We start from the raw sequence: 12,438 nt of genomic DNA, 5'->3' as shown, positions 1-12,438 counted from the left end.
ATGAAGAGGAGGAGGAGGAAGGGGGGGCAGAAATGAAGGGCTGATGGGGAAACAGTTGGACAGAGCGAGCACGGGAGATGGAGGTGAGGAGGGATGTGGAACAAGGATGGTGGCCCTGTTGATTAGAGGACTGCGGTGTAGCAGGGAGACGGCACCACCACCTCCCCCACCCCTCCGTCAGTAATGTCAGTGATTTCACATACCATCACCTCACTGCAGAGCCCCCCGCTCCACTCCATCACACACACACACACACACACACACACACACACACTGAAACAGCTATAGCTTAGCCAATGAAGAGGAACAACGGAGAAGCACCAAGGGAAGAACGACACAGAAGAGACAGAACTAAGAAAAGAAACATATGTAGAGAATAATGTAGGTAGAGAAGACATGACAGAAATAATAAGGAAGCTATCCGGAGTCATATGAGAGAGAGAACTGCAAAAAAAAAGTGACACACAGGACTGAAACTGGGTAGAGTCAGTTTCTATCCGAGTTGCTGCAATGATTTTCCCTATGACAGCTCAGTCTATCAATAGATCATCTGTATTAAGTACCATGGAAACTACTACTTATGGAAAACACCTCATCAGAATGGAAGCTACTAAATAAAAACTTCACAGCTCAAAAGCCGGTTGAGGAAATGTTACAGCACCGCAGAATCTGAGATAAAGTGTTACTTGATTAGAGAGAAAAACGTTTCTAGAATTATTAAAGCAACGTGTTACTATTTCACATCAATCCTGCGAGGTAGAGGGGACTGTGACACCAGCAGCTTCCTACATTCGTCTAAAGGGCGAGTTCACAGCTACCTTGTTTGATCCGGACGCTCAGACTTTTTAATTTAGTCCAGCAGTCAAGAAAGGACGCCTCTTCAGACCAACGGACCCAAAACTGGATCATTGTTTGCTTCATTTACAGAGTGAAAACTATTTTTTGGGATAGTTTGGACCAATTGCAGGAGGTGGAGACAGCAATGAAGAATAGAAGAAGAAAAAGCAGCAGGACACTCCGGCATTGGACACAAGCCCATCTACAAACCAAGTCAAGGACCGGTAGACGCTTCCTACAGGCGATGGTGACAGGATGTACATGTCATACAAAAGCCTTCAGTCCAGTCTTTCATTTACAAACCTTGGTTTCAGGTGTGGAAATACCCTTCAGCAATTCTTATGAATAATCTTAAGATTTCCTGTTTGCTTGTATTCTTATAACTCACCATAAACCGTGTACATAAAGAAAAAATTCAGTGGAAATAAAATTATCTGACCACACTTTGCACTGTCAGCATCGACATCTCATTACTTCCCTTTATAAATGGAAAAAATCTGTTTAATATATCTGTTGGCTTTCATTCCTGCAAGTCAGACTTTGCCTTTGTGAGCAGAATCGCACAGTGGCTCTGTCCTTGGGTAGAAAAACACACAGGAGCCACATTAACTCTGTAACCCACAGTCTAAACTATGCATCTGCTGTTTATAAAAACTACAGTCAAAGCACCTGAATCGACTGAGTTTTAACTACACTTGAGGACAAAGTGAGAATTTTTCAGTAGGAGGTGACTCATTTAAAGTTGGCGTGTCTTACCTGTGAGACAAGTAACATTGAGATGAGGTGTCGTGGTTCCATTCACCCAGGGAGAGGCAGGGAAGAGAGAGGGAAGAGAGAAAAAAGAACCTGGGTTAGTGACGAGGCACAATTGACATTAGAGAATAGTGTCATGTCTTTTCTTTATCCACAAATTTATGGCCGAGCAGATCCCATCAAGTCACAAATGGCAACAGAGTGATTAAAACGACAAGCACACACACACACACACACACACACACACACACACACGTCAGCCTCAGAAAGTGAGTTGACTGGCTTTAGGGTGGATTTACACTGTATTACATCTCTGACAATCATTGGACTTCACTCTCAGCAGTTTGAGGCCTCATCTTCTCTCTCGCTCGCTCTCCAATCTCAGCTGACAGTCCTTCAACTCCCACAAAGCACCTCTCTTCCGAACACACACACGCAAAAATTCATACACAGACACACTCTCCAACAGACTGCCAAAATAAAGACCCGGCTGTTTACCAAGCCAGAAAATCCCGAACGGAATCACATTTTGCCTTTCAAAGGGTGTTTGAAGTTCCCGCACAGATGTTGCTGTCTTTTTTTATTTTTATTTTTATTTCATGTAAGAGATTTTCCCTCTTGCTCTTTCCCCCCACCTCGCTCTGCACAGTGTGACACTCTTTCACTCCACCACCCCCCCAAATATTCCCCCATCCCTCCATCTCTGTCCCCATGATCACAGGGAGAAAGTTTTATCCGGCAGAGAAGCATCTTTTGAAAAGTTGTCTCAGCAGTGGGGAGAGAGAGAGAAGGGGAATCAGATGTTGATACTGAAAGGCAGATGTTAAGTTATCATGCTTGTATGCATATATACACACAATGACGACCGGAACAGATTCACACTCGTGGGCTTTACAGTAACTTTACAGTACGACAGAACCTCACTGCATCCTGAGGACTACAGTCTTACTTTTGTTGTTTTGTCTACAGATGTTCCGATACCACTATTCCCGTCCTGATTCCACTACCCAGACTTTGTGTATCAGCACATACAAAGAACCAATCTGATACCAGTGCATTTAAAAAAAACTATAACATGTAACAGCGGAAAACGACTAACCTGTATGTACTAGAAGATTGCTATCATTGTTGTATGGCCTGTTTCCAATGTTGTTGGTCATGGTCAGGAACTGCCAACCCCTTGAAACTGAAGTCCTACAAACAGTTCGTGTTTTCGTTTTAATTGCGACACTATCCAGGGTGAAATATTTCCACATTGCTGAGAGGTTAGCGAGCTCATGCCAACACTAGACTACCAGGCCACTCAGTGTTTGAATAATTTCATTCCAGTAAAAAAAAAAAAAACATTACACACAGTTCTTTGTTCAAAGTACACCGTTATCTAATTGACTGTTTAATTTCGGAGTTGGGTGCAGACAATTTAGCTAACATTCTGTCTTTCTCTATAATTTGCAATTCACCTTTTGTTTGTACTGAGCTCCCCTGGCAAAAGGCCTGAAGCCTGCAGGAAGTGGTCTTTTAAGCCCAGCCCACAGGAAGTGGATGAGGCCAAAGGCAGATTGAAGAAGGGGGGGGGGGGGGTGTTAGATTTGAGTTGAAACTTTGTTTGACTTTGTTATTGTTTGTTTAAAGTTAATCCCATTGTTTGTGTATATGTACTTATTTTAATAGGTATGTTTGTATGTTGATAGTTTATTTGTGTAGTTAATGTAGTATGTTTGATTAGGTTTCCCCTGGGTGCCGGTCTGGACTCATACACCTGTGTATTTTTACCCCTTTGTGTCATTTATAACATGTTAGTTATGTTAAAACTGTAGTTGCCTCATTGCTTATTGACCTCTTTAAGTTTGGGTCCCTGATTTCCCTGATTTAAATGCCTGTGAAGTCAACATCATTTACTTTTAGTGGTGTTGTAACACTGCCAGATCTGACTACTTACTGAGCGCCATTGTTTTATTGCAGACAGGAACAATTAATGAACCCTTTCAAAAGAAGGGGATTACAAAAACCATTTCAATATATGTCTGAGTGAAATACAAGCAAGACTGGTCGAACACTAAGAACAAATTGGAGGAATAAATATATCTTGTACTACCAGAGAGAAACTGTTCCACGACCTGGAGCCACGTCGTCACGCCATTAACTTTGACTCATTCTGAAGACATGAGAGGCCTTGATTGGTAGATCAGTGTATCAACCTAAAACAAGTAATTCAAACTGCAGATTCCGAATATAAGATTTAAAATTTGACACAAAGCTGCACTTGACTGATCCTCTAATACGAAGTTCAGCCAAGTCCCCCTTCTTACGTTTTGAGTAATATACAATTACCTTTCCTATAAAACCTTTTGCCGGTGAGGGGGCTTGTCTTGAGAGCCAGGCAGCGAGAGCGATCCTGTCAGAAGGTTTACGACCTAAACAACCACCAGCCTCTTGAGCTGTCACGCTCAGGACCACAGTACAACATCGGTCCACTCGTAGGTTAACAGTGTAGTGTCAAACCGTTAAATTCAATTGGTTTTTTACGACCTTTCCTTTCTGTCCCCAAGGGCAGGCTGAAGAGGGGGCTCTGACAGACACCATGGAGAAACAGAGGGGCGATGAGCGACAGATGGAGCGAGTGGTGGAGGGAAGGTGAGTGGGAGAAATGTGGAAGGAAGATGATGACTGAAAGGATGAGTGGAAGAGGCAAAATAGAAAAAGAGAGGCAGAAAATACCACAAAAAAAAACCTTGCCAGCAGAGAGAAAAGAGAATCATTCATCCTCCTCGACAAGAATGATGTGTGTTATGATTCTGGCTGAGTAAAATGAGGCCAGCTTTGATTACGCCTCTCTCCTCTGTTAAAATGGATCTCTGCATCACATACATATAATATTCAGTGGAGCGATGCAGGAACGTGGGCCGCTGTACAGCGCACACAGAAGAACAAAGGCGCTGGTTGAAAGCTTCCTGCAGGAGCTAATTGCAATATTAGGGGCGCTGGCCAGGGGAAGAAAAGGAAAATAACAACACTACTAATTAAGAGAAAAGAGGCATTCACTGATAGAACAGTGGGGAAGGAGAAAGAAAGAAGAGAGAGACAGAGGAGAGGAGAAAACAAAAGGAAGCACATGCTGAGGGTGGGAGGAACGGACTGAAAAGACGCACAGCGGCGTCACGGTCATAGAATTTTAAAAGTGTCTATAAAATGCATGCGTGTGAGCTTGCAATAGCCGAGAGTGTGTCTCTTTGCGTGTATGTGTGTCCATGTTAGAGTATAATCTAAATGAGTCTTGTATCTTTAGAGATTAATCCAGCCCTGGCCTCGGACGTCATACTCTAATCCAGCCGCGTAAAACAAGCATCACTCTGCAACTGGTTCCTGACCGCAACCAACCACTGATGATACACTACAATACAGTCAGGTCATGTGTGGCGACATCATGGGGCGTACGTCATAAGCAGTCATGAATTACAGTTTAAAGGTCCAGCGTGGTTTAGAAGATTTAGGTGAAAGGGAAAATAAATTAATTCTAGTGATGTTTTCACTAGTGTGCGATCATTTGAACTGTACAAGTTGTTGTTTCCTGTCTCCTAGAATAAAAAAAATAAGAAGAATACAAACATGTGGCGGAAACACTTAGTAGTTGTAAAGGATAATTTAATCAATAAGTCTAGGACAGGCCACCACAACCGAACATTTCTTGTAATTATGTAAATGTAAACTGTGACCTTTACCTTTGACCAGTGAAACGTAATCACTTCATCTTTAAGTCCAAGTGACAACTGATCAAAGTTGAAGAAATTCCCTCAAGTCGGTGTTGGGATATCACATTCAAGACTCTGACCTTTGACCTCAAAAATCTAAACAGTTCATCCTTGAGTCCAAGTGAATATTTCTACCAAGTGTAAAAAGAATTCCCTCCGGGGATTATTGAGATATCGCGTTCACAAGAATGGAACGGACGGGCAACCCCAAAACATAAAAACACTGAATTCTGAAAAGTTTCATGGAGCGAGGTCACAGAACTTCAGCATGTCCAGTTTGAATCGGAGCAGCTGAACGTACTTGAGACAAGTGTCTCGTGTTACCTGTGATTACCAGTCTTACATACAACAACAGCTGAGCACTAAGAGGAGTGTATCTGGAAGCTGAGCAGAGAATAATGAAAGCACCGGAGTGGAAAACGGCTCTTATTCCCCGACAATTTCTCTTTGTTTGTCTCTCTCCATTGAAACAACATGCGGACACCCTTGACACTGTAATGAAGCTCCTTCGGTTCCTTGAAACAGAAACTGTTGCGTGCTTTGATTTCTGAAAGCCTCCTTTCTCATCCTGCCCTTCACTTCCTCTGTCCTTGTTTCCACGTGCCTGTTTTCTCCACTCTCTCCTTTCTTTCTTTTCTCCTCGTCCCCACTTCCTCTTTCCACCAATCACCTTCGATCACCTCATCCCCTCCCTCTCTCCGACCAACCTGATGGTCCGGCTGCCTCTGAGCCGTGTGCTGTGCATCGCGTGCTACAGTGTGCTGTCACAGGGGAGGTCAGAGGCTGGCACTTGTCCAGTCCATACAATCAGACAGGCTGTTCGCTCTGACCTGACCAGACCCCCTCACATGCGAAACAGGGGAAAAAAAGGGAAAACAGAACTGAAACCCATATGGTGCAGGCTTTTAGATGCACACACGTTACATCCACATCCACTGCAGAGAGAGAAGAACCATGTGGATCATTACAAACTCCAAATTGATTTTGAAATATACAATATCTATAAATGTGTAAGAAGTGAGGGCCAGATGTGTGCTGGTACACGCAGTCCAATAAAGGCTGCATGTTTGTGTGAGCGTGTGTATATGTGTGTGTGTATGTATGTGTGTGTGTGTGTGTGTGTGTGTGTGTGTGTGTCCAGCTCTACTGCTGTTCCACCTGAGATGAGCCACCTGATCTGAATCACAAGCGTCTGATTTGCTGAGAGTGGGGCTCAGGTGCATCCCACCGAACTGAGAAGAACACTGCAGGGACCCGGGAATCCCTGCCCAGCCAAACACACACACACGCTCACACACACGCTCACACACACGCTCACACACACACACACACACAGACATACATGCAGGGACTTTAAAGGTAGAAGATGTCTTATAGAGGAGTGGTGTATAAATCAATCCCAGACGCCAACAGCAACTCCCTCCCACTCCCACAGCTTGTGTCCCTTCTCCATCTCTACCCACCAGGTAGTTTATACATGATCGTTCTTCACATCCTCCTCCTACCTTTCCTTAGTCTCATGTCAAAAATGATACAAGCACTCAAACATTGTTGAATAATCTCTTAATTGATCGAGTTAATGACAAATGGAAATGGGTTCATTTGTTGCCCAAACCACTTGATTCGTGGTTAGCGCAAAAATATAAGCCCGGACAGTTCAGTTCAGCCTCTCTCCCCACTCCCTGTCTAGATTCATCAAAGCTATTATCGGCTGACACTTGCATTCAAAAGAGTCGAGGTCACATGAAGACACTGCACAGATTTGTGTCTGGACCACAATATAAAAACTATGACAATACCTTCTCACTAATCATTTTTTGTTTGACCTCCCGCACTTTCTCTACTGAGGCACGATACTCTTCAATCTTCATCCCTTTCTTCTTCTTATTTGTGCTCGTTTCTTTCAGCTCCAGCGTACCGTTTTTTTTTTTCCCGCTCCCTCTCCACCGTCCTCTACCCCTAATTTGCTTTCTCCTGCACTTTCTCCTATTCCGTCAATCCCTCGTTCATGTTTTCCCTCAGAGGAGAGAAAGTGTGCATGATTAGTTTTTATGGACAACACGATAGCAACATCTCTAAATACAGAATCATTCCCCGAACTCAGTCGATCTGTGATGCGCCCTGCTTAGAGTCAGGCTTAACGCTTGATGGCCATAATGCAGAATTGATTTGTACAGGCAACATTATCTTCACTGTTTATTCTGAGGCTTCACGCTTGATCCGTTCTTCTGCAAAACGAGTTTCTGTACTTTTTTTTTTCGCGGGCTGAGACAAGTTGTTCTCAAACACGATTAGAGGAGCTGACATCCATGTAACCTCACGGAGACACATCTTTGGAAGTAAGTCTTGTATTTGAGATGAGCAGAAAATGACACGTCTCCACTGAAACTCAACTATAGCAAATGCAATAGGCATTTCAGTGTTTCACTATTGGGCGGCTTCATGCTCACACAGCACAGTGGGTGAAGATTTTTTTTTTGACTTATCCAGTACAAAATCTATCGACCTCGGCAGAAAACGGAGGCGGCCTCACAAAATAAACTCGATGCATAAGCACTGGCTGCAGTTTTCAATCTGTAAAAATAAAATTCAGAAGCATGAGATTTGCACAACACAAGCACTTTTTTTCTGTCGATACACAGCTGCCTCATCACTATACCCAAAACTATATCTATATTATAATATGGATTTTCATCACAGTGGCTCAACGCCTGCGCTTTAGTCAGAGCACTCATCTAAAATTAGGCTTCTATTTTCTCAGTCATACAGCAGCGGTGTGTGAATGAGTGCATGTGTGTGTGTGTGTGTGTGTGTGTGTGTGTGTGTGTGTGTGTGTGTGTGTGTGTGTTTGACAGGTTCCATTAGGACTCTGAGCGTTGGACTAATTGGCAGTAATGGGTTTGTGTGCGTTTTTTTGGGAGGGAGGGGCTGGTCAGGGGGCTATGGGGCTCATGTTTGGCAGCTTCTCTGAAGACGACTCCACGGACGGGTCTCATTAACACTGCTTTTCACTGTCCTTTGTTTGTGTGTGTGTGTGTGTGTGTGTGTGTGTGTGTGTAGCGGCTTCATATTAACTATAAGCATGCACCGCTGAAAAGTAATTTGTTTGCACTCCTCCCGCTATGTCAGCTTTCCTGCTCCGTGTGAAAGATCGCCGAGTGAATAAGGAAATCATGCAGCATGAGGGAGACGAGTGACAACACAGGAGCTCATGGAGCTCATTTCACCTTTTCTCTCACACACACGCACGCACGCACGGAGTCACTGAGCCAGCACCGTTCTAAGTCAATCTCTCTAATCTCTCTAATTGAAGAAGGCTTTCATTTGTTTTTCAGGAGAAGTATCCAGCATTTTAGACAAATGTGCAGGTAAGCGAGAAATAGAATTTCATGTCTCTTTTAATCAATGATAGAAAGCTACTGCATCTTTTCTGTTTCGCTACACAAAGTATGACTGTTGAAGAACAAAGAGAAGAGGAAAGTGTATACTTAAGCATTATTTCACTAAGTTTGTCTGTATTTAATGTAGTAAATCTCTAGGAGCTTGGTGTGTGTGTCTGGCTTGTGTGTGTGTGTGTGGGGGTGGAGGGGTTGGGGGGGGGCTTCAGGAGCAGTGACTCGCACTAATGTAAATTACACCTACCAGCCCTGCGCCGCGGCTCCCTTCCATCCACATGCAGACTGGATAACTCATGCTTTGTCAAGCTGGAAATTTCCCATTAATTCCACACAAACGCACACAATCCATGAAGGCTTTTTCCCCCACTAAGCATTATATTCATTACATTTGGTTTGGGAGTGCCACCCCCCCCGTTCTAATCGATTGAATTGAGGCTACGACGAACCGTGCTTTCTAATTTGACTTGAGTAAGTGGGTGACAAATAGTCCAGCCAGAAATCAATGAGCGGAATTATGTATACACATGGGGGGGGGGGGGGTGATGCAAATGACTGTATACACTGACGAGGCACGAAAGCAGACTCTCTCTAAGCCATGCAAACACAACGCAAACCAAATCTGTATCTCAACAAATCCTCTATTTAATCATGTATGCTTTGCGTGAGGACAATCTAATAACACGAGAGGACAATCATATCCCTATATACATTATTGATGTGATGTATAATCTAGTACAGCGTCACCCAGCTCCACAACCTGCAGTGTAACTGAAACAGAAGTGACACAAAGACAAGACTATAATTACATTTCTACCTGTGTCATTAAGGAAACACGGGTGTGTGTTGCTGGTGGACACACAAGCTGTTTCTCAACTCGGAGGCTTCATCTTTCATCGCCTGCACTTGTACACCGATTGCGTCACAGCGGCCACCACCAGACTGTCCCATTTCCAAGGTGCCTCAAAATGCGGCCGACAGATTTGTTCTTCCAACCCCCCTCAGGTGATGAGGTGTACAAGTGTCGAAGTGACGTTACAATATTTGCAAAACGCAACAGACTGGCTACACAATGGATTTCGCCAAACACTTTAGATTGTATGGAATGAACGTAAGAGCAGCGTTCAAGAAGAAAGGACCACAGTCATCTTCCTCTCAGTGTTCAAGTCCTTCATACTTTACAGAGACTCCACCACAAGAGTGTCCTCATCCCAGATTACTGAGAAGGACACTTTCACTGGGTTTGTAGCACGTGGGTTTAACAAACGTAAAAACATCCGCACATTTTACTGATTTATCGTCTGGTAATATGAAGGTTTGATTCCACAACAATACCAAAGGTGCTGAAAGACATTGAGCTAAATAGGTTTATTCTTTTTATCAGTGACAGCAGTGATTTTTTTATGTCTTATGTGTCATTTTCTGTCGGTTAAAACCGATTTTAGGAAATTAATATCAAGGGAAGTAGTCTCAAAGTGTGACCATCATGATCTGCAAACCATGCATGTTACCCAGCGGCTCGAAGATAAAGTCAAATCATCCTCCTCAGTCAAAGTGTGAAAATATTTATGCAGTTAAACCACACTAAGTAAAACAGGCATGAAATCCAGTTGATATATCAAGTAGAAAGATGCAGTATCACCCCTTCTCTCCTGAGACTTCAGTAGATTTTAGTAGCACTGAACCATTGAAAAGGTTAAAAAAATTCTAAAATCCAAAAAAAAGGCAGTTTTCCATTAGAATAAATAAAGCTGTAGTGTGTAGCTGCTCATTATTTAACATATTTATCAAATATAATGAACACAAAGAGCAGAAGGATAACATAAAACTATAAAAACTGCATTATCCACACACACCAAACTCCTCACTGAGCCGTCTCCTTGACTTCCTCCATGTCTGTGAAGACATGCAGTGTCCATGTGGCACTGGTCAGACACCAGTCTGATGAGCTGGTGCTGAGGTTGTTGTTCAGGACAAAAACAAGCTGCAGGAGTTCACTGGAGCAGACAGAGGGATTGTCAGACCTCCATGCTTTCACACAAACCAACACACAACCAGGAAATGTGTGAAAAATCCACAAAATGCTCGAGGCAGAAAAACAAACTGGTGCAGAAACACACACAATGGTGGAAAGAAAAGTTTCTGTACTTTCTGCAGACAATGTAGTGGAGCATGTGTGTGTGTGTAGAGAGAGAGAGAGAGAGAGGGAGAGAAAGGGAAGTAGAAGAGTAAGGACCCAGTGTGATTCCAGCTACATCTCTGGAGGAGGGACTAATCAGCTCATCATTCTTTTGGTTGCCCTCTGCCCTCCCAACAACATTAATGCCCCTACACACATACATAGACACACATACATACACACACCAGCTTCTACACACACTTGCAAATACACAAAAACACATACAAAGGGTAACTGCTGTCTCCAAAGGCAGTCCTGCCCCTTGCTAATAGAGATATAGACCTCTCTTTGCTGGCATTAACCCACAGCTTGGAGGATTGCTCTCAGAGTAAACACACACACACACACACACACACACACACACACACACTCTAAAGTAAGCTCTCGAGAAAGGAAGCAGAGGAAGAGGAAGGACAAAAGTGGCTTGGATGAAAATAAGGTATTCTCTGCTTTGACTTGGCCCCGGTGGTGTTATTCAATAATCCAACTGTAAAATGAGAATGAGAGTGAAAAAAATACACTTTGCTTTTTCTTTAATGGCAAATTCCAGCGAGGTGTCTTTTGAGGGATGAGGATAGAGCTGCAGCAGAAAGTGAAAATCAATAGTAAAGGGAAAAATTTACATTGAAATAGCAATCAACTATGTACCTCTCACTCTGTGTGTTGTTTGATTGATACATGTGTTCGTGTACAGCAAAATAAATTGGCCTCTTACGTTTCTCAGACTGAATTTTTGGCTGAGCTCTCACATTCATGTATTGGCTTTAACTATTGATGGGACTGCGTCCTTGTGTGTGCATGAGAAGAACAGCTGCACGGTGCCACTAGAGAAAGACTTAACAACTTAAAACTCAAGAGCTTTTAACTGAGTATCTTTGGATACTTTTGCAGCACTCAGGCCTGTACCTGTAGTTAGCAGCTTGTGACACAACCTTTTTGAGCCTTTTGTAACTTAAGATATGCTGTTTTGAAATATTGTTCGGCATTTTGTAAACTAAAAACTCCCAAACGTCATGTAGAGGGAATCCTGGGTTCGCCCTGTGTCTTTCCATATGGAGTCTGCATGGGTTCTCTGCATGGGTTCTCTGCATGGGTTCTCTGGCTTCCTCCCACAGTCTAACGACATGCATACATTGACCATAGGTGTGAATGGGAGTGTGAACAGTTGTTTGTCTCTGTACATGTTGACGCCCTATCCAGGGTGTACTGCACCACTCAGCCAATACCAGCTCCCCCCGCCATCTCTAAAAGGTTAAGCGAAAAAGATAATGTCTTGTGTGAGTTTGCAGTCACTAACCAGCATGAACCCCACACAGGATTTAAACGACAAGTACAAATGGCACGAGTAGTCGTAACACTACTACTTTTTCTTTTGAGAGTTGAAATGCTACAAGTTCAGAGAAAAACAAGATTCATGAGATAACTGAGACCAAAGCAGTGGCTCCCCAGAGAGCGGCAGCTTTAAATGTGTTGTATTTTCCTGTAGGAGTCAACAACACTGGTAAAAAAATCAAATGTTAATACT

At 43.2% G+C, this 12,438-nt stretch overlaps 1 protein-coding gene across 10 annotated transcripts in view; it reads right to left on the bottom strand.

Moving 5' to 3' along the window:
* brsk2a (BR serine/threonine kinase 2a) overlaps positions 1-12,438 on the bottom strand; it is a 160,524-nt gene that overhangs the window by 85,328 nt on the left and 62,758 nt on the right. For 2 of the 10 annotated variants that reach the window (XM_069528961.1, XM_069528956.1), the window contains exon 1: positions 2,690-2,776. The exons of 5 other annotated variants lie outside the window; for them this stretch is intronic. In XM_069528961.1, the coding sequence (XP_069385062.1) occupies positions 2,690-2,750 (61 nt within the window). In that variant the 5' untranslated portion in view covers positions 2,751-2,776. Of the gene's footprint in view, positions 1-2,689; positions 2,780-12,438 lie in introns of those variants that run through there. 3 more of the 10 variants (XM_069528954.1, XM_069528953.1, XM_069528958.1) reach the window with 3 other exon arrangements.

This window comes from Paralichthys olivaceus, chromosome 7 (assembly GCF_024713975.1).
Source record: "Paralichthys olivaceus isolate ysfri-2021 chromosome 7, ASM2471397v2, whole genome shotgun sequence".
In the NCBI taxonomy this organism is placed as follows: Eukaryota; Metazoa; Chordata; class Actinopteri; order Pleuronectiformes; family Paralichthyidae; genus Paralichthys; species Paralichthys olivaceus.
The sequence above is the reverse complement of the archived record's forward strand: the minus strand, read 5'-3'. Positions and strand labels throughout refer to the sequence as shown.